Genomic DNA, 21,832 nt, shown 5'->3' on the forward strand with positions numbered 1-21,832 from the left:
TTTCAGTCTTTGGATAGGAGGTTGCAAAGGACAGTGATATTGGCGAGAGTGGAAACAAATGAGGTAAGTCTTCTGATTGCCCAGATTTACTGCCTGGAAAGAGTTTCCAGACTATAACTTGAAGAGAGAGGGAACTCAGGCAGAGCCTTGGGACTTCCTGAAACTGAGAATTGTTTAGAAGTTGAGAGAGGCTAGGGTTGGTAAAGTGTGCAGGACAGAGTTCCAGAGAGGAGAGAGCTACACAGAGAGAGCTCTGGAAATCTTCAGAAAATCTCCAAGTCTTCCTCAAGCTGGGCTATGACAGTTTCCTTTGTAAGAAAACTACCCACATATGGGGAAAGAGCCACCCAATAAGAGCAAGGGGAACAATTCTTGGGTTTCCACAGGACAAAGCATAGTTTGTGCTCCCTTCAACAAGAGTGGGAAAAACTCATAAATCATAGGATATCAGGTAGAATACTCAAAAGAGTATTGATTCAGTAATAAAAGAAAATTAGCTCTGGATTAAAGGTGGCTCCAGTCTCACAAAACAATACTTAAAAAATAAAAAACGGCTTCCCTGGTGGCGCAGTGGTTGAGAGTCCGCCTGCCGATGCAGGGGATAAGGGTTTGTGCCCTGGTCTGGGAGGATCCCTTGTGCCATGGAGCGGCTGGGCCCGTGAGCCATGGCCGCTGGGCCTGCGTGTCCGGAGCCTGTGCTCTGCAACGGAAGAGGCCACAACAGTGAGAGGCCCGCGTACCGCAAAAAAAATAAATAAATAAAAAATAAAAATAAAGAAAATAGAAACCTCAAAAGGGTCAACATTTCTCCAAGTAACTTAGCTATGACTTAGAAGAAAAGCTCAGGAATATTTATAAGAATATGAATATATCCAGCACCAAGCAAGGTAAAATTCACAATGTCTTGCATCTGATAAAAAATTAAAGGCCACAAAAAAAGCAGGAATGTATGACTCATATTAAAGAGATGGGCCAATCAATAGAAACAGACCCAGAAATGACACATATGATAGAATTAGCAACAAGAACATTAGAAGTTATTGTAATGATATCCAACACATTCAAGAAGGTGAAGGAAACTTGAACATGGTAAGTAAAGGCCCAAGTAGAACCACTAGCCATGAAAACTACTACTGGGATTATTTTAAAAAACACACATTGAGTAATAGCAGATTAAACAATGTAGAAGAAAAGATTAGTAAACTTGAAAACATAGCAATTGAAACTATTCAAAATGAAACACAAATAGAAAAAAGACTAGAACAAAGAAGCAGAGCATCAGTGAGCTATGGGACAATGCTAAGCACCCTTTTGTATCTGTATTGGAGTTTACAAAAGGGAAGAGGTGGGTGGTACGGAAAAAAATTTTTTGAAGAAATAATGGCTGAAATTTTTCCAAACTTAATGAAAACTATAAAGTCACAGATCTAAGAATCTTAACAAACCAAAACACACAAACACACACACACACACACACAAACACACAAATCATAAAGAAAACTATATGAAGGCACATCATAATCAAATTTCTTAAAGCCAGTGTTAAAAATATCCTAAAAACAACAAGAGATAAAAAAGATGTTACATTTAAAGAACAAAGATAAGCAGATTTAGAAGAAGGTGAAACATTTTTAAAGAACAAAAGCAAAAACAAAAACATAACCTTGTCAATCTAGAATTCTATACCAATAAAGTTCTCTGACCATTTATCTGATTAACTTCCACATTGGAGGAAACTACTGACCTGAAAACTTATGTGAGGCAACAAGATGATACCTGTCTCTGTAAATTACATTGTAATTTAATGGAACATAATTATTGTATGTTTATAAAATAGCATAACCATTTGAATGTATAAATTTGTTAATTAAATTATATATTCATTTTATTAAAACTATCTTTCAAAATGAAAACTCAAAAAAAAAAATAACCCAGAGACGTTCTCAGAAAAGAATTCATTACCAGCAAACATGTATGTACTATGAGAAAAGTTAAAGGATGTGTCTAAACAGAAGGAAAATGATGGCAGAGGAAAATCTGAATCTACAGAAAAGAATGATGAGTACTAGAAACGGTAAATATGCAGTTAAACATAAAAATTTTCTTAATTTTCAAATATCTTTAAAAGATAATTGACTTTTTAAAGTAAAAAACAACAGCAATGTATTGTGGGGTTTATTACACCTGTAAAATAGAAATATCTTAGCACGAAAGCTGGAAAGGGGAGATAAGAAAATATATATTATAAAGTTCTCATATGTGAAGTGGTGTAATATTTAAAGATGTACTATAAATCCTAAAGCAACTACTAAAAACAAAAACAGAGAGTAATAACTACTAAAAATATAACAATCAATCCAAAAGAAGGCAGAAAAGAAAAGGAAATATGCAGTAAAGAACAGATGAGATTATCTTACACCATACACAAAAATCAACTCAAAGTAGATTAAGACTTAACATAAGACCTAAAACTATAAAATTCCCAGAAGAATATGTAGGGGAAACCAACAAAGGACAGGTATCCAGAATATATATGTATCTCCAGCTCAAATGATCCTAAACCCAAAGAGTTGTTAAATGTATGAAAAGATGTTCAACCTCACTAATAATCAGGAAAATGCAAACTTAAACCATTATGGAAAATCATTTTATACCCATAAGAAAGGCAAATTTTTAAGTCAGACAATGCCAAATTTTGGTAAGCCATTTAGTAATGTGAACTCTTATTCACTGCTGGTGGGAGTATAAATTATTTCAATAACTTCAGAAAATAGTTTGGCTTTCCTTATAAACCTGAAAGTGTACATTTCCTACACCCCAGCAATTTCATTAGAATGTATACATTTTATAGGAATTATTGTACCCTAAGTTAACTCTTACACATGTTAGTCAGGAACATGTAAAACAGTGTTTATAGACGCTTTGATCAGTATTGTAAAAATGGAAACAGCCCAAATATCCATCAACACTAGAATGTATAAATAAGCTGTAGCAAAATCTTATAATGAATATACAAAGCTAAATACAATATGGATGAATTATTCAAAAACATAATTTTGTGTGAATAAAGTCATAGACAAATATATTGTTTGATTATTTTTATGTAAAATTCAAAAGTTGGCAAACAAAATAATGTTCTACTTAGGGTTTCCTATATAGGTATAAAATCTCCAAAGAAAGGGAATGGTTAATGTATAATTCAAGATATCGCTTATGCCTCAGTAAGAGAGCTGCAATCAGTGAGTAGCATCTAAGAGGTTCTGAAGAATAGTAATGCTCTATCTCTTGGCCTTAGTGGTACATACAGGTGTTCACTTGCTGCCCTTTAATATGTGTATGTTCATCTGCATTCACTCTTTCTGTGTATACTATATTTTTGCAGATTCCAAGGTCACAAAACCAGATATTTCAGTTCAATAGGTTAGGATGGCCCCAAGAAATGTGAATGTGTGTCAAGTTCCCATGATGATTCTGATAAAAGTAATCTGAGGACCATACTTCAAGTATCTGCTTATTAGTTCTATGGGTTTGAACTCTTTGGTCTTTGAACTTGACATTTCACAAAGAGCTGCAACATGATTAAAGGAGGCAATTTATAATAAATAAACACACAACTCTTTCAATTCCAGAAATTATCACTTTACTATACAAAAAACCCTAAACATTTACAAAAGAAAATCAAAAGCAGTTGCATTTTTAGACCACATTGGGAAAGTTACACAAGAGTCTGATGAACAAACAACATCATAAAACGTCTCTGTACCATATTAGTACCATCCAGAGAAATCCAATCAACCATTATACCATAGGTTGAAGTGTTTAGTACCTGAAAGTCAACCCAGTGTCCTCTTGGTTTATCATTTGCCTATAGCAATATAAAATCCTAACATCTTTACAAAACATGGAATTGTTGTCTATGAACTTTATAGGAATAAAATTTTGTTAAAGGAAATAAAATATTAAAAAGATGACATAGTTCAGCTGCCAATCAATATTAAGATGTTTTAAGTTATAACAGTCAATCCAAGCAACATTTTAATAATTATAGAAATGTGACTATAGTGTGCTGATATTCCAAGCAATCTTCCTATGGCATAGTTTTATTTTACATATATACAAATCATGTTATTGCATATACACATCAAGAAACTACTACAGTCGTCACATCTCAAAGGTAGTGCCTATTTTTTAGGCAGAAGTTTTCCTTTGGCTTCTTGCTCACAACAAGGGGCATAGGCAGCCATTTCTTTCCAAGAGTTCACTACATTCAAGGAAGTCTGCACTCCTAGCTTGTTGTTTTCCTCATGGAATGATGAGCAGTACTGAGGATTTGAACTGATAAATAGTGTCTCTGATTGAACATTTCAAACATTAACTACACTTTTGATTTCTGTGCTTCTACAAGACTGTATGACCCTTTCATGTTGGCTTTTCTAGCAAAGTAAATAATCATTCCAATGGCAGGTATTATTAAGGAGGATGCACAATAGAGCACGAGAAGTTCAGGAGAAAAATAATGCTTGTTACTTTCTCTTCCTGGAAAATAACAAAATGGATGCAATTAATGTCTAGTATAAAAAGAAATTGTTTAAGAATAATAGTTACATGTTTTATTTTAACAGTACAACTCGTCCTCTAAAGAGAAGTGAATCAAAGTAGTTATAAGAACCAACAGGACCCAAAATACATATTTCTTTGAATTATTTAAATAATCAGTTAGCAGTTGCTATGGTCATGATGAGTCTAAAGATGACAGTTGTTGATTTCCACAAACTTGGATTCAAATAGATTCAGGTTCAATAGCAGAATGGAAGGAAGGGAGCAACTTTTTAGGACTCATTTGGAAGAGCAAGAATTGGAGAAGAGGGTTTGCTTTGGGAAATAGAAACATATACTAAAGAACTAGGACTCTGATCATTATGAATTAAAATAACTAAACAGTTCTCCAAGAAAAGTCTTGTAACACCTAGAGTGTAACCATTATAGTCAAACACCACATATAAGATAGTAAGGGAAAGAATTGTTGTCGATGGCTTTTTAGAGATATATAGAAAACTTTATATTTTGTATCTCTGAAGTAGGGCATCTTAATATACATTATTCCTCTTCAGCATTTATATCACTTCTTGATAATATGAAGTTTTTTGGATAGCATTATGTTTTAGCTTAAATATGACTTACTCAGAAAGACATTCTCTGACCTGCATCTCCTCCAGCCTAAACAAGAAACCCTAATATACTTTTTTTCCTAATATAGTTATATAACCCACTACACTTTCCCTCCATAGCTCTAATCACAGCTTATAGTTAAACATTTGTTTGCTTATCTATTAATTTTGTCTTCCTCCTTCAGACTGTGAATTACATAAGCACATGTATCTAGTTTCTTTTTGATCCACCACTGAATAGCCAGTACCTGGCTCCCTGCTTGGAGTAGCTTGCACCCAATAAATATCTTTTGAATAGTAATATATTTTTTTCTTTCTACATCCTGTCATTTTGACATTTTGTTGTAAATTGGGTATATAAGATAATAGTATACAAAAACTTTAAAATTAGTACTCTTTCTACTTACAAAAATCATCTGACCCCTACAATACTATTTAATATCTTAACCTTATAAGAACATCTATAGAAGATAACATGGTATTTACTGAAGTTTCATCTCTATTTATATTTACATTTGCACAGCATTGTATGACCTCACAAATATCGTTTCTTCAAGTGAGGTATATATTGTCTCAGTCCTGGAAGAAATGAGTGATTTGACCTTGATAATCATTGCTTTACTTCTAGGAGTTTCTAATCACTGGAGATCAACCAAGAAGAAAAGAATCATTGGAGTCAGATGACAGGGAGTCCATGTTTTTGAATTATTGAGGTCAAAAACACTTCACCATAAACATAATGATAATTGCCTATTTTTCTACTTTCCCTTGCTAGAGTAGAACTAGTCAGAGTACAAGGGTAATATTTCAATAGAATTTCCATTATCATAATTATGGTTAAGCATCAATATTGATAACCTGCTGAGCAATGGTATCTCTGCTCCTATTGTTTTCTTTTCAATTTAATACATATTATCTTTTGCCTTTTGTTTTCCCCTCAGATATCTGCAGTAAAATACAAATTCGCTGTTGAGTTGGTTACCAGGGCAACCTTCAAATACAATTTTCTATTAGCTGTATCAACACTGAAAATCCTAAAGACTCCCAACCAGTTCTATCACTGGAATACATTCAAGCAAATATATTTGTAAAAAAAAAAAAATTAATTTTAAAACTCAGCTAATTACAAAAGATGACTAGTTGAAAATTCCCAGGAAAAATGTCAAATTTTTGTTTCCATTCATTTGTAGTTATTTTAAACCATATTTAGTTTGGAGGTACTAGCTGAGTGCCTAATGTGCTTCAATTTGTTCATTTAAATAATGAGTGAAAAATGGCAAATATGTAAGTTACTAACTTAATAAAGCAATTAGTAAAGACAGCAATGTATGAGAGATAAAAAGTGGAGAAGAAGCTTTGGTGTGTCTTTAAAAGAGAATCGTTAACTACAAAAAGAAATATAAAAATGTTAGGAGTCCAAGTTCCTGGGACTAGGCTTAATTAAAGGTGTTCTGGAGGCATTGAGGATTAAATAGGAATAAATGAATTTCAACCTACTCATAACCAAGATCTCAATCCGTCCAGAAACATCCCCAACCTCATTGGAAGCACTGATTGCATACATCCCTGTGTCACTTTGAGTAACATGATACTAGGTAAATGTTCCATTCTTTGAACACATAGTAACTTCATTGGCCAGATCAACTCTTTTCAGGATAATCACTGCAGGTGGATGACTAAAAGTTTTACATGTAATCGTGATATTTTCCCCTTCTTTAACATTTCTAGGTGTATGTATTGATATTGTTGTGTTCTGAGGAGGTACCATGAAGACAAGAAAACATATGGTAAGGTCTTGTAATCTTGAGAGATTTGGCCAGATGAGTAAAATTTTTATCCATTTTCTGACCCACGTTTAAATTTTCTTTACACTGATGAGTAGTTGCTAACTCTGAGAGCCCAGTGCCAGAGGCTCTTAAGAATTGGCATTTGTTTGCAAGAATGTTCACTTCAATTTTGGCTTCCAACACACAATGGGAGCTCATTAGCACTCAAGGAGTGGGAGACAGAGTAGTAAAGTCTGACGTGTTCTGCTTCCACTGATAAGATCAACAGATCCTACTGTGTGTTCACACAAGGGGTTAGGAGATAAAGAGGCTTCTGAAGTTTCTCTGCTGGGGCCACTGCCCCCTCCCTCCCTCTCTCCATCAGAATGGGGTAAAATGGACAAGGAGCTTGGATTTTCTAAGGAGACAGTTCTGTAGTCTAGAGTTTCCTTTATGTTATTCAGCATTAAGATCACCATACTCAGTTATTTTCCTGAAGAGAGTCAATCCAGAAAATATGTACTTACTCCGTGTTCAGAGAGTGACACTCTCTTCTGGTAGGAAGGAAAAGGGTCTGGATAGAACTTTTCTTTTTCCATGTGCCAATTCTACTTCTCTAGTTTCCTTATAACCCTCAGGGAAAGGTTTTGAAAATACATTTAAACACTTTGGAAATGCAGGACCTCAGAGACCAATGATGAATTGTCAACGTTTAAAAAAGCAAACGGGAATTCTACACTGACCAATGATTGATTAATGTCAACTTCCTGGCTGACTCCATAGGATAGAGCAGCTGTGCATGATTATTTTAGGAAAGACTAAGAAATAACCATAATCATCATGGAATTCAGTTCCATTTTGCTCACTCATTCACCTAATCCTTGAAATTCGTTACAATTCACCAAGCCTCTGACCGATTATAAAAAATAATAAAAAACAAAAACAAAAACAAACCTTTAACATCAAGTGTTATGCTTCTTAATTGCAAGCCAACTTCATTTTTAGATTCACATTCGTATACTCCCGCATCCTCCAACTGGGCCCTGTGGATGGTATATGCACCATCTGTAGACTTCAGCACTATGTAGCCTGACCCTGCTTTTTTCTTCAGGATTATCAAAGTTTGGGGGACATTTCCACATGTACAGGAGATAATGACAGTGTCTCCTTCCTTGACACTCTCAGAAGGAAAAGCTGTAAGTCGTATATCTTTTGGAGCAACTGTGGAAAGAATTTAAAGATACCTCTGACTGAATGAAATATAAACCAATCCCATATTAATTTAATGACAGTAACAATAGCTGTCAAGATGGTGTTTGTGCTTACTGTTTGCATTAAATATTTAGAGGGGTAATTAAAGAAGTCAAGCATTTACTGGATTGTTGTAAATGATCACATTTTAAATAAAAGAAGACAACTCTTATGCTTCTTTCATGTCCCTTAATATAATTCTTTACCCAGCCTAGCCAATGAATAAGTGTTTTAAAAACAGCTGTAGGTTTCAAATGTGAAAAAGAACTTTTTTTTTTCTGGTCACACTGCTGTGCAAATATTTCTTTAAGTATAAAGGCCATTACAGGCTTCTGAGTTCTGAGCTGGACAATCCCAGATCAAGAAATTAAGCTCTGGGGCTTCCCTGGTGGCACAGTGGTTGAGAATCTGTCTGCTAATGCAGGGGACACGGGTTCGAGCCCTGGTCTGGGAGGATCCCACATGCCGTGGAGCACCTAGGCCCATGAGCCACAACTACTGAGCCTGCTCATCTGGAGCCTGTGCTCCACAACAAGAGAGGCCGCGACAGTGAAAGGCCCGCGCACCGCGATGAAGAGTGGCCCCCGCTTGCCACAACTGGAGAAAGCCCTTGCACAGAAACGAAGACCCAACACAGCCAAAAATAAATAAATTAATTAATAAACTCCTACCCCCAACATCTTCTTTAAAAAAAAAAAAAAAGAAATTAAGCTGTGCTTACAATCCTTAACAACACCAATTATCCTGGGCTAAGTACTTGACATACAACATCTCTGTTAATACGCAACCCGTGGAGGGAGGTACCACATCACCATTTTATAAGTGAGATTCCCATTAAGTTCATCTGTTTTGTGACTTGATTTGATACTCTTTCCCCAACCAGAGCTACATCCTAAGGGCTTTCTTTAAGGTAGTGCATTGCCCTGCCAAATTCTTCCTTTAAAATACAAATTATTATTGTAATGATGTAACAAGAAAGTCACTAATATCTTAGTGGAAACAATACCAAGGGGTAAGAGCGGAACTGACTGCTCTAGTGAAGAAGAGAACCTTGAACCCCAAAAGGGAAGGTATGAGGGAAATCCAAATCACTTCATGATTTTGCCCAAAACTGCCTACAGCTTCATCCTGTCAACTAGGAATTGTTTTGTTCTCAGTCTTGCCTCTCCATCCTGGCAAGAATGGGTCTGGATCTGCTAACTTCATCCACCCTAGTGATTCTATGCCATTAAACTGATAAACCAGAGGGCATGGTCACTGCTACTCAATCTCAGAATTTATCAAATGTTTAAGTGCCTTCTTAGGCTCCTAAGCACACACTAGCAGGCATCTTGTGAGATTGCCACTCAGAGTTTAATCCAGCTAGATAAGGTAGCTTTAGTCCTAAGTAATTTCAAAATACATATATACATCTTCCTATCCTTATTTCAATGCCATAATCAATGCCTTGTAAGTGTAACTGGAACTCTTGGCACAGTTCCTGGATTCCACCTGCAGTTGAAAGAATTTTGGGATAAGTGACTTGGAATGGTTCATGGGGAAGTACTATTCCAGGAGTTTTCCGTGCAGAGGAAACATCATGAGCTCTTCAAAACGCTCAATGCATTCTGTTTTAGTAAAAATTTTGTTTGTTTCAAAAAGGACTTTTTTCAAAACCAGTAACACAACCAAAATAAGACTAGCAATCATAACTCATTTAATCACTTAGCTCACCTTGGATAATTAATTCGACTTCTTTTCTGCTTATTCCAACCTGGTTAATGCCTTCACAGACATAAATACCAGAATCTTCCATTTTTGTAGACGTTAAGGTAAGAGTGGTATTCTCAGAAAGAGGCTGTAGATCCCCATTACTCAGCAGCCTGCTCCACAGGATTTTCGGAGCTGGAAGGCCATCGCTAGAGCATGTCATATTCACAGATCTACCTTCCTCCAGGATGGAGGAGGGGCTGATCAAGATGGTTGTATCCCCGGGAGCAACTGAAAAGGTGGGGACACTTGTTAGCTTGACTCTTTATACACCGAGTTCCAAAGAACTTTGATAATGTTGCAAAACTGGGCTATGGATTCGCGGATTAGAACAGTTTATAAATCTTGATAACTTTCCAAAAGAGGTTTCTGTCCACATTTACTTTAGCAGGTACAGAACGATAGAGAGTAGAATATGGACACATCCTGGATATTTTCCAATGGAAATAAATTCTGTAGAAACTCTCTTACTATCAAAGAATGGATGATCAATGATAGTACATATTGACATTTATGGTACATTAAACATGACCATGAACTATGTGAATCACCTATGAAAAGGTGGACTCTATTTTTCTACCCCTTGAATCTAGGCTGTCCTTGTGACTAACTTTGACCAATATATCCTGGAAGAAGTAACACAGTAGGACTTCCAAGCCCAGGCCCCAAGAGGCCCCTTTCATGATCACCCTCTTGAAATACTGCACTCTGGTGACTATACCTAGGCTACCTTCCTTGAGAGACACCACATGGAGAAAGAAAGGCCAAGAAACACCAGAGAAGGCCCAGACATGTGAGTGAGGCCACCTGGGACCATCCCCCACTGACCTGCCAACTGACTGACAATGCATGAATGAGCTCATCTAATACCACATTGAACAAACTGCCCATCTGACCTCTTCCCAAATTTCCAGCTTAGAATCATAAGCCAATAAACAGTTGTTTTAAGCAGTGGGGGTGGTTTGTTATAATAATCATTATTTTGTTGTTCCTTTTCAATTATTTTTTTCACAATGGTTTTAACTATCAACCTAATGTTAACTCTTTCCTGGCAACCATGATTAAAAAAAATTCATATTAAACTGTGGATACATCATGCATGTACTTACCATTAACATATAGTATCTGTGTACTCTGCCTTTGTTTGGGTTCAAATTCCATTTCATCAATAGGTAACTTAGCCAGACAAACAAGAACTTTTCCCGTGTCTTCAGTGGTGGGGATGAAGGTCATTTCCAAACTCTTGGTCTCTAGGGATTTCTTACTTACATCTTCCAAAAAGATTTTATTCTTCATAATACTCTCCCCTTTAAGTAATTCAATTTCCAGCCGGTCAAAAGGGTACACATCAGGAACCTTACAGCTTACAGTGACTGGGTTTCCACTCACTAACAGACCACTCATCTCAATTTCTGGATCTCTAAGGAAGGCTGCAAACGTCAAGCAAAAATGATGTTTACATGTGACAGTCAAGGAAAAACAGAACTAATCTCTATTAAATGCAAAGGTCTCAAAATGCAGATTTTAATTCACCTGGGATAGGATGATCACTAATATATAAATAACAACATTAAGTATAAATATTTATGACATTAAATATAAATAACGCTGGAAACGAAAAATAACTAGCACATCAAATCATCAGGTAATAAATATACTTTTTATTCTTCTCTAGTGATGCAATCTTGCTGACAGCTGTGGCCTGGTCTTTTCAATGGACATGTCAGCTTCCACCATCCTATTTAGTAACTATATATTTTAAACATTTTAAATATTTTCCAGGACGTATTGGATATTTACTATGTGCTAGTCCCTTAACATTCATTATCTCAGTCTTCAAAACGGCATAATCTAATGGGTATTTTACAGCTAGAAAAACTTATAGAGAATGTATTTTACAACTAGGGAAACACAAAATTCATAGAGGCTAAGAGTCTGCCATTTGGCATCATATCTAGTAAGTCACTGAGCTGAGATCAGAATTTCTATTTCCTTGAGCTCAGAGCCCAGGCTTGGTTTCACAGAGCCATGCAGCCTCTCATCTCAGATAAGACCCAAGGGCACTTCTCAGTTTAGACATTTTCATTTGCAATGGCCAAGTTTAGGCAGAAAGTCTTAAATGTTCCTTGGATAATACTTGTAGTTAAGAAGAAACTATGAGATTTAGATTCTGAATAACATTTATAACACATCTTATGCAAATCAATAAATGTGAGATTAGAGTGGTTATCAAGAGCAAGAGCCATGCTAAAATTTTTTTCTCCTTAAGCGAAGTGTCGTTAAAGTGATACATTCTCTAAAGTTTCTATATGATGGTAAGGCTTCACTGCTGGTTCTCATTGCTGTTGGGAATGTGCCTACATCAGCAGGTCCCGGACTCTTGGTAATACGATAACGCAATAAATTTACCCTTCTTCTGAGAGATTCAAATCCCTTTACGGACATACTCTAACTCATACTGAACAAACTCCTGAGGGGTAACACAAGTTTGGGCAAGATTTCTGGAGGAAAATCTCTACAATTGTTCTCTTGAATTCCACTGAATAAAAACAAGGCAGAATAACCTACTCAAAGTGTAACTTTATGATCACTTTGTATATTTTCTCCCTCGTTCATTATAAACTGAGGAACTCCAGCAATGCCAATTCATAGAGATTTGAGGCTGTAAAGGATTTTTGTTAAGGTGACAAGAACAGCAAGAAAAAGTGTAGTGTATTTATGTGGTGTAAATCAATATTCAAATCTAGTGCAGTCTCCTGTTTCTACTTTTTGTCTGCCACTGACCATCCCCAGTGACAAATCTAACGCCCTGGCTTTCTTTTGCTCCCCATTGCCTCATTTCTCCCATCCTGCCAATCGGCTTTCAAATGTGCCGTCAAAACAGACCTACTAGAGCATGGACTTGAGGATACGAGGAGTGGGAAGGGTAAGCTGGGACGAAGTGAGAGAGTGGCATGGACATATATACACTACCAAATGTGAAATAGATAGCTAGTGGGAAGCAGCTGCATAGCACAGGGAGATCAGCTTGGTGCTTTGTGACTGCCTGGAGGGGTGGGATAGGGAGGGTGGGAGGGAGGGAGACGCAAGAGGGAAGAGATATGGGAACATATGTGTATGTATAACTGATTCACTTTGTTATAAAGCAGAAACTAACACACCATTGTAAAGCAATTATACTCCAATAAAGATGTTAAAAAAACCACAAAAAACAGTATGCTTGGGCCTCACCCCCAATTCAAATAATTGAGCAGCAGTCATCCCACCCTGTTATCTGAGTGGACACTGACTACACTCCTTGCACACGACCACCTCTGTACACCCCACATACACCCAGAGGGGGATGGGAAGCAGGGAGCATGCAGTGCGTTCAAGTCCATGATGAGAGAGTATCGACAAGACACAGCCTAAGCATTGTGGATGCTGGGTTCTTATGTAATATCTACTTAAGACTTAGGCCAATTAAGTTACATGAAAAATTCTGGTTCAGAGATTTAGGAACCATTCACAATGCTAAATTCCCCTTCTAAACACAAGGATCTTGTCTTGTGTCACAGATTCACATTCTGTTTCTTCCAGTGGAACTGGGAACAACGACGACAAAACAGTAAACAATTCTGAAAACCACTTACAGTAGAGCTCCACGTGGATTCCTTTTTCCAGTTTCTTATGCCCACATGTCACGGTGCACAGATAAAAATGTTCGTTCTCAAATCTCACAGGACTCAGGGTCAATGTGGACTTGGACCCCTCGCTCCTCACCTTCCCGTTCAGAGGACTGTCTATCTGGGTTCTCCAAGAAAAAGATGGGGACTCGCAACCCATGACATCACAGGTCAACACAACTGAGTCGCCAATCTGAGCAGCAATCTGGGATCCAGGGGAGATCTCTACAGTAAACATTTTCTCTGGGGGATAAAAGAACAAGACGAAAAGAAGATAAGATTCTTTTCTTCTTTCATCACAGCTCAATATATGGTCTTTTTTTTTTCCTGGCCTCTTTTCAGCTAACATCTATGCCAGGAATAAATTACTCCTTTCCACCTTGGGACCTTCAGAAATGAAACCACATCTTTTAAGAACAAATGCACAAGACGTTGTTGATTCATTCATTCAATAGAATGAATAAGGATAAAAATTTGTCAAGACAGAGATTGGCATCTTTTCAGCAAAAAAAATCATTCTCCACTCAAATGTAGTTTATCAAATCCCTGTAACAGTGGAAAAACAGCTCAAAAATATAAGAGGTTCCAGTGTGTCAAGCATTGTGGAAATCACTTTACATATATTATCTCATTTAATCCTCACAACTTCATGAGCTGATATTATTAATTCTGTCTCCCTCTCCTCCCCTTCTTCCTCCTCCTCTTTCTTCTTGAGGAAAAATGATAAATAACTTCACCCAGGTTACAAGTGGCAAAATTAGGACTTGAAGCCAGGTGGGTCTGATTCAAGATCCCAGCTTTCCAATTGCTTGAACAACTAAATCAAATCATCCTCATGTGGAGATAAAACGAAATCTAAGAAAAGTACTGAAAAAAAGTTATACAAATATGTCTTCTGATTAGAAGCAATACCCGTAACAGACCAGTACTTAGAGCTTCTGTATCAACAGAATAAACCTGCACCATTGAAAGTCACACAGAATCACATTGAAAGCAAAGGCAAAATCTAAGCATTAAAGTGGTATGCAGGCCACCTCTTAAATTTGTTTGATACAATATAAAAATACTTTACTATTGACTCAGGGGCTGAAAACTGAGATGCCAGGGCAAACTCCTAAGTCTCAGATATCCAGAAAAGCTCTTTGGCTGCCAGTGCCATCCCTGCTCGTTGTTTCTGACTAGATTGTGAAGAGTTTTATGCGACTATTTTAAAAAATGTGAATTTTAATTTACATGCAGTTAGGGTTTGGTTGAAGTAATATAAAATGTGCACCTTTCTTGTTTAAGGTAGATAACTCTGGTAGCAGTGCATAGGATTATGTTGGGGGACAGAATGATAGCAGGGTGACCATTCAAAGACAATTATCTATAGTTGAAAAACCGTGGGGTTTGGGGTTTAAATGGGCCTCTATTAAATGTCATTAATGAGCTCTGTGACTCTAGGCAAATTGTCAACTATTCTGTGCCTGTGTTTTTATTCACCTCATAAGGTTGTGGTAAAGAAAAAAGACGTAACATTTATAAAGTGGAAAGAGAATTCCTGGCAAATATTAGGTGTACAAGCAATAAGGGTCATTATTAATCTCTGGGAGACACTATTCTCTCATCTGTAAAATGGATATAAAATACATACTCGTTAGTTATTTCTTGAAGATTAGAGGAAACATACGTAAAGTGCCTGGAATATAGCTGGTGGATATTATTTATTGATAAGAACATCTTTCAAGAGTCCAAGTGAGAGATGATAAACTAAGGCAATGGCAAGAGGGTTGAAGAAAAGAGATCAGATTCTAGGGATCATTTTGAGGTAGAACTGACAGGTTTTGGTGATATGGAATAGGAACATGAATTTCAGAGTAAACAGCACATAATACATAGTTCAAATCTTGGGAGTCCAGAGTTAGAAGGGAGGAGGACCAGATGTGGGAACCTGAGAATACTAATATTCAAGGGGCAGAAGGACGAGAGAAAGCCAAGGAATGAGGCAGTGAAAGAATGATGAGAAATGGAAAGGAACCAGAAAAGCAGAGCCATGGAAGTTCTGGCAGGAAAGATTTCCAAGAAGTATGAGTAAGATGAATATATAATTGTATTAAAGCACATGACGATCAGATGGATCATCAATAAAAGTTAACGAAGTAATTTTGGCATTGAAGCTATTTCACTATTGCTTAAATCCAAATGACGGCAGCTTTATCAGTCCTTTTTCGCATTCTGCTTACCTTGAACAATTAATTTCACCTCTTTTCTGTCTTTCCCAACCAGATTAACTCCTTCACACATATAAATTCCAGAATCTTCCATCCTCATAGCAATTAAAGTGAGAGTTGCATTCTCAGAAAGGAGCTGTAGATTCCCATTGTCTAATTTCTTGCTCCAGAAAATCTGTGGAGCTGGTAGACCTTCACTGGTACATGTCATCGTCACGGAATCACCTTCTTGCAGGCTTGTGGAGGGGTTCACAGATATAAGTGTGTCCTTGGGTGAGACTGAGAAGGCAGAGCACAATAGTAGTCATTGCTAAGCATCATCTTGATCCAATAGGGCTACAGTATTTCTCTCATAGACTTTATTTACATACTTTCACAAATTTGACAAACTTTCTCTGCCAAACTAGGATAAAGAATTGCTGAGTCATAAAAATTAGTCAATCCAGTTTCTGACTAATTTGATGGAGTTACTTTTTTTGATGTTTGGTGTTTTCAGATGGCCATAGATACTCAGAAATTAAGAAAACCCTTAGAATAATGTGGTTCAATCTCCTAGGTAAGGTAGAAGTTCTGGCTCAGCTTCCTTGCCAAAGGTTCATTCAAGTCGGCTTCAACACTTATGGTGCAAGGAAATCCATGTCTTATAGTAAGCACAGTCCATTTGATTTTTGGACAGCTCTAGTTATTAGAGCACTTTCCCTTTATTGAGCTGAACTCTTCCTCTTTGTAACTAACTTTTATACACCGGTCATAGTTCAGTCCTCTACTGCTAAAGAATATATCAAATCCCACTTCTACGTGACTGTCTTTCAAATATTTAGTTATAGCTCTTGTTTCCAAGTTTTATATTCTCTAGGAAAAATATCTATTTTGACTATTCTTCTCAAAACATTGATAAAACGTTTCCATCTCATTCTCTTTCAACTAAACTTGTTATAGAAGGCAATACTCCTTTTAAGTATGGTGTCAAAGCAGACCAGAGCATTTTAGCCTAGAACAAAGCACAGTGAGTCCACTCCTACCAATTTTGGGATTTCAAGACTGCTTCAGCTCCCCCAGCCGTCTCAGAGAGCATGGAGACAATCAAACCTCATCTCCTCTCTCTCACCCCACACATATGTGTCCAGGTGAGCATACATATACGCACTCACACACAGAATAAGTGCCCACCTCGTAAAATCTCTATACCTTGATATTTCAAGGCATGGTATACGAGTTTACAAAACATGATTAAAAACATTTTATCACTTGAGCCTATTTCCTACTACCCGATCAGGTGGCATTAGTAGTCCTCTTTGATAGACTGTGAAATTAAGTGACCCAAATTCACACAGTTAGTAGAGTCAGAACTTAAGCTCAAATCTTCTCAACACAAATTTGGTGTGCTTATTAAATTATGCTATTGTCAAAAATTATGCTCTCAATGAATCAAAATGGTGTAAAAACTACAAACACGTTTCTTCTTGACTTTAGCTGCTAAGTTTACTGCTGTATAGATCCAAGACTAAGTTCCCATAGACTTTACACAAGTACTTACTGTAGACTTGCAGTTTTTTTGTAGTCTCCCTTACTTGGGGTTGAGAATCAATTTCATTAATGTGTAATGTAGCTTGACAAACAAGAGCTTTCCCAATATCCTCATCAATAAGAGTGAAGGTTACTTCCAAACTCTTCGTTTCCTGGGACTTCACTTCTGAAATCTCCAGAAAGTTCTGTGTCTTCATGGAATGGTTGCCCTTCAGTAATTCTATCTCCAGCCTTTCAAATGGGTAAACATCAGGGACCAAACACGTGACTGTGACTGGCTTCCCAACCTCCAGGGGACCACTCAAATGGATCTCTGGGTCCTTAGGGAAAGCTGCAAAGTTCAAACAAATACATGCAAATGGACTTTTTGTTCATGTTGTATGAGGTCCCTTACTGATTTAAATCAATGTAAACTAAATCTAATATGTTTGCGAATACAGTCTTAATACAGAAGAATTGTTTAAATAGCCTTTCATGGTTTGGGGTAGGTTCAAGAACTGGAATCTCCTGTTAGAGAGTTCAGTTCTGATGCTGCATGTACTAAGTGTTGCATGTTATCAGAGTGAAAGGAAGGCGAAGAAATTCATGTTTATTGAATACTTATGTGTGCCCATCACTGTGCTATTCAGTTAACACCAATGACTTTATTTCATCCTCACAACAACCCTAAGAAATAGATACCACAATTCATAGATATGAAAACATAAACTTAGCACATGTGCATAACTTTCCTAAGGTCACACAGCTAGTAATGGTAAAGCTGGGATTTAAACTCAGGATTTTTATTAGTCTGTACTGCTATTGAAGATATTTTTATGTTATATCACATTCTCTTATTTTAGTGAGGGCAGATATATTTCATTTTATGGATAAGGAACCTGAGGCTTAGAATGGCATTGCAAAGAATAGTTATTGGGCAAAATATGCTAAGAAATGAAAAGAACAATTCTAAATAATTGGTTTCTGAAAAATGGTGCCTCTGACAGGCATTCATCCACCAGAAAGGTACACCTGTGCAGTCTTTAAATTCTGGAAGGCATATTTGCCTCCCAAAATGCCTAACTCAAAGTATAACTAATACTCCATTTGAACTTTTTAGTGTCAAGGGACACATTAGTTCAGTCAGCCATTGCTTTCCTTGCAAGGCTACTTTTCATTGCAAACTGCCAGGATGGTAACACATTGGCTCGATTCAAGACTGTGAAATAAGAATACAAAGTTTCCAACTCTAAAGAATATTACAATCAAATGTGGAATGGAGACAGGACTGTTAAGCATAATGAAAGACAGACATTCTTGAAAAAAAAACTAAAAAACTTCAGCCAAGATAATTAAAGCCAGAAGGGCCTTCATTTCTCTTTTTAAATCTTCAACTATTTGGTACTTGCGAGGAAAGGCAAAGGAACTGGAAATGTTTTGCTATGTGAAGAAACAGTATTTTTCATTTTTCCACCAATAGTCCTGTCCCTCATATTCTGAAAGAAATGCGCTTATAATACACAGAGTTTGCTGTCAGGTAATACAAGAACTCACTACTTTCCCCTGTATTTACATAAGGGGGCCTTTCAAGGAGCTCAGGAGGCTGCACAGACATAAACTCTGCATGTACAACCAGCATAATTGAAAGCAGCCGGCCAGGCACAGTTTCTTGGGAAGCACTAGCAACATACAGGCTTCTTGAAGAATCAGTTAAGGTTACTGGACAAAGTTGTCTCCACTACAGCAGAAGAGAAGCAACATAAGTAGAAAAGATAATCAAATGATGTCTTTCTGAAGAGATGACTATCAAGGATTCCAGTATTTTGGAAAGAGCAGTAACCAGAATGCAAGTGATTTATTTCAGGTTATTTTTTCACTCCTTTTGCTAACTTTCTTTGCTGGATTGAGAATGGATTTGGGTACATTTTGGTAGGCTGGTAAACGAGGGGTATTCATTCACATTCACAAGGCAAATCTAGTTCATTATACAAATATCTTTGAGGTTGAGTGATTGAGCATCAAGACTTAATGGCACCAATTTATCTCCACCAAAGTCAAATGAGTGAAATGTTTGCAGATATTTTTCTTCTAGCTAAAGGGGAAAACTTTGTACAGGAGCCCATTACTAAATTATAGATCCCCTGCTTAATCTTTAAACTAATTTTAAGCACCAAATTGCATAAGAATAAATAAATGGAAAATCCCTGAAGTATGGAATTCATAAATCATTTAGACACATGGACAAGTGAACATATAAGGATATAATTGAATAGAAATTTTTTAAAATAAAATAAACAGAACCTTAGAGATCTTCACTTTATGATTAAGAAAACTGAAGCCTAGAGAAGTTGAGTCTTACCCATGGTCACCATGTTTGTGGCAGAGTTGGAAATAGAAGCTAGGATTTGGGTCTCTGGTCTAGTGCTAGGTTCAGCTGTCTCTAGCTTTCTTGGTACACTGGGTCCTCTAGCCAAGAATCTGGACATGAATATACTTTTTTCTTTCTTTTCTTTCAAAACTATCCTTTTAGAAACTTATTTTAAAGCAAAATGGAGAGAAAATCAAATATTCTCTGAAGTACTCACAGTAGATCTCCACTGGGATTCCTTTTTCCAGTTTCTGAGACTCACAAATCACTGTGCACAGGTAATAGTGTTCATTCCCCAGACTAACAGGATCCATGGTCAGCGTGGATTTGGTCCCCTCATTTCTCACCTTCCCGTTCAGTGGACTGTCTATCTGAGTTCTCCAGGAGAACGATGGGGACTCACAGCCTGTTGTGCTACAAGTCAGTGAGATGGAGTCACCAATCTGAGCAATAATTTTGGATTCAGGGAAGATGTCGATTTTAAAAGCTTGAGCTGTGAAGGCAGAAAGAAAAAAACAAACACTGGTTTGTTGAGTATTCTAGTTCTTCTTCTCTGTTCTAGTATAACACCCAAAATACAATCTGGCTGATCTCTTTCCTAAACTGCTTCCAACTAACGCAAGGCAGCATTGAAGTCACTTTCAAAAGAAGGTGTTGAAATCATCTTCGCTTAGGAGAACCCTCATTCTGACCTTGATGCCCATTTATCAGAGTTGTTTTGTCACTAGCTAAGTTTGCTTTCATTATCAAGTGCAGGAAACTAAAAGACAGACCTTCCTAGAGATAGAATCCAATTACTCATTTGACATTGGAAAAAAAGTATCCAAAAAACATCAACTTTACAGCTGTAACTATGACAATATAATGGTGTCTAGCAATACTCAATAGCACATTAAAAGTTAGGTTAAATTAAATTTTCCCACTCTTTAAAAATCCTAGTGCCTTTCTTTACGACCATAACAAAACTGACTGAAGCCAAAATCAGGGCTAAAATGGAATGCTAGCATTTGGAACAAATCAAGGAGAAGAACTTACAAACTGCAAACACCATCCAAAGTATATTTGAGGCTCCAAAGATCACAACCATCTTCCTAGGCATTTTAAGTTGCTGTTGTTATGAGAAAATAATGGTTCCAAAACCCTTCTTTCTGTCCCCACTGAAAGTGCCTGGGAAGTCTTGAGCTCCTAAAGCCAGTGAGGTTCAGTGAGGAATGAAATAGAAAGTCTGCTCTTTATAAAGGGTCTTGTTGCAGAGACACAGAGGCGGAGGGAAATCCCTTCAAGGGGAAACCCGGAGCAGAGCCAGAAAAAAAGTTTAACTGACACCCAGCCAAGTCCAGTGTTAACCCCTTCCGTTGCTCTCAGTACTGAAACTACTATCTCTGCCCTAGAAAAAGAAAACACTTCCAAGCCTATAAAATTAAAACTTTTCCTGATTTTTCATTCTGAAAGGATATCTTTGCATGAAATATATAAAGTAATGCTTGTGGCAGAATGAGGCTTTCTGAATCCAATGGGGAAAAGAGAGAGGGAAAAATAGTAAATTACACTCTAGTTTTTGAAGTGGCTAAACAAGCACTATGTCATGTGAACTGATTCTTCTCCATTAGGAAGATATATTTGCAATTCTAAAACAGAGACTAAATTTTCTCTTGCAAAAAAAAGGAAAAGATCTTTTCTTTTGATGAGTTATTTTTTAAAAGAGAGACAGCATAGCTTCTTAGTTTTATACATTTTATTCACAACATAGTTTTTTTGACAACAAACATCCAGCTTCTGAAATGATTTTCTTGAGTAGAGAATAAAGGAACACTACCAGAACAAGAGAAAGAATTTTCCTCTTCTGTTTTAGAAAAGTTACCAATTCTTTGGTTCAGTTGCTGGATAATTGGAAGTCTTTTGCAGACTTAAATGAAATGTATGGAAGTCATCTGAAGTGGTAAATCTCTTGACTGTGAGATTTAACCACAAACACAGTTAAAACATGAAAAATAATTTGTTTCTCTTTTATGGTAGGTGACAACAACAATTTTATGCTCTTTTTCCCCGCCAGTGAAAAGACTTTTTAAAAGGTATTTTTAAATGACTGTTTTTGCCTTACACACACATACTTAAGTCTTTGCAAAATGCTTGCCCATCAAAAAGAAAC

At 36.8% G+C, this 21,832-nt stretch overlaps 1 protein-coding gene across 1 annotated transcript; it reads right to left on the reverse strand.

Moving 5' to 3' along the window:
* Positions 1-3,623: 3,623 nt before the first annotated feature.
* Positions 3,624-20,916, reverse strand: VCAM1 (vascular cell adhesion molecule 1). The gene is made up of 9 exons (XM_004329799.4): positions 20,719-20,916; positions 19,901-20,176; positions 17,347-17,667; positions 15,822-16,088; positions 13,567-13,842; positions 11,044-11,364; positions 9,899-10,165; positions 7,889-8,155; positions 3,624-4,536 (listed from the first exon to the last, which is right to left on the reverse strand). The coding sequence occupies exons 1-9, from the start codon at positions 20,780-20,782 to the stop codon at positions 4,376-4,378; spliced, it is 2,220 nt and encodes a 739-aa protein (XP_004329847.2). The 5' UTR covers positions 20,783-20,916; the 3' UTR covers positions 3,624-4,375.
* Between the last annotated feature and the right edge of the window lie 916 nt (positions 20,917-21,832).

The sequence above is a fragment of the Tursiops truncatus genome, chromosome 1 (genome assembly GCF_011762595.2).
Source record: "Tursiops truncatus isolate mTurTru1 chromosome 1, mTurTru1.mat.Y, whole genome shotgun sequence".
Lineage (NCBI taxonomy): Eukaryota > Metazoa > Chordata > Mammalia > Artiodactyla > Delphinidae > Tursiops > Tursiops truncatus.

Coding starts and splice junctions, on each gene's coding strand:
- VCAM1 (XM_004329799.4), bottom strand. CDS start 20,782: ATGCCTAGGAAGATGGTTGTGATCTTTGGAGCCTCAAATATACTTTGG. Junction 13,843..15,821: donor GGTGAAATTAATTGTTCAAG/GTAAGCAGAATG, acceptor TTTATCCCCCAG/AGAAAATGTTTACTGTAGAG. Junction 4,537..7,888: donor CATAACACTTGATGTTAAAG/GTTTGTTTTTGT, acceptor GTTATTTTCCAG/GAAGAGAAAGTAACAAGCAT.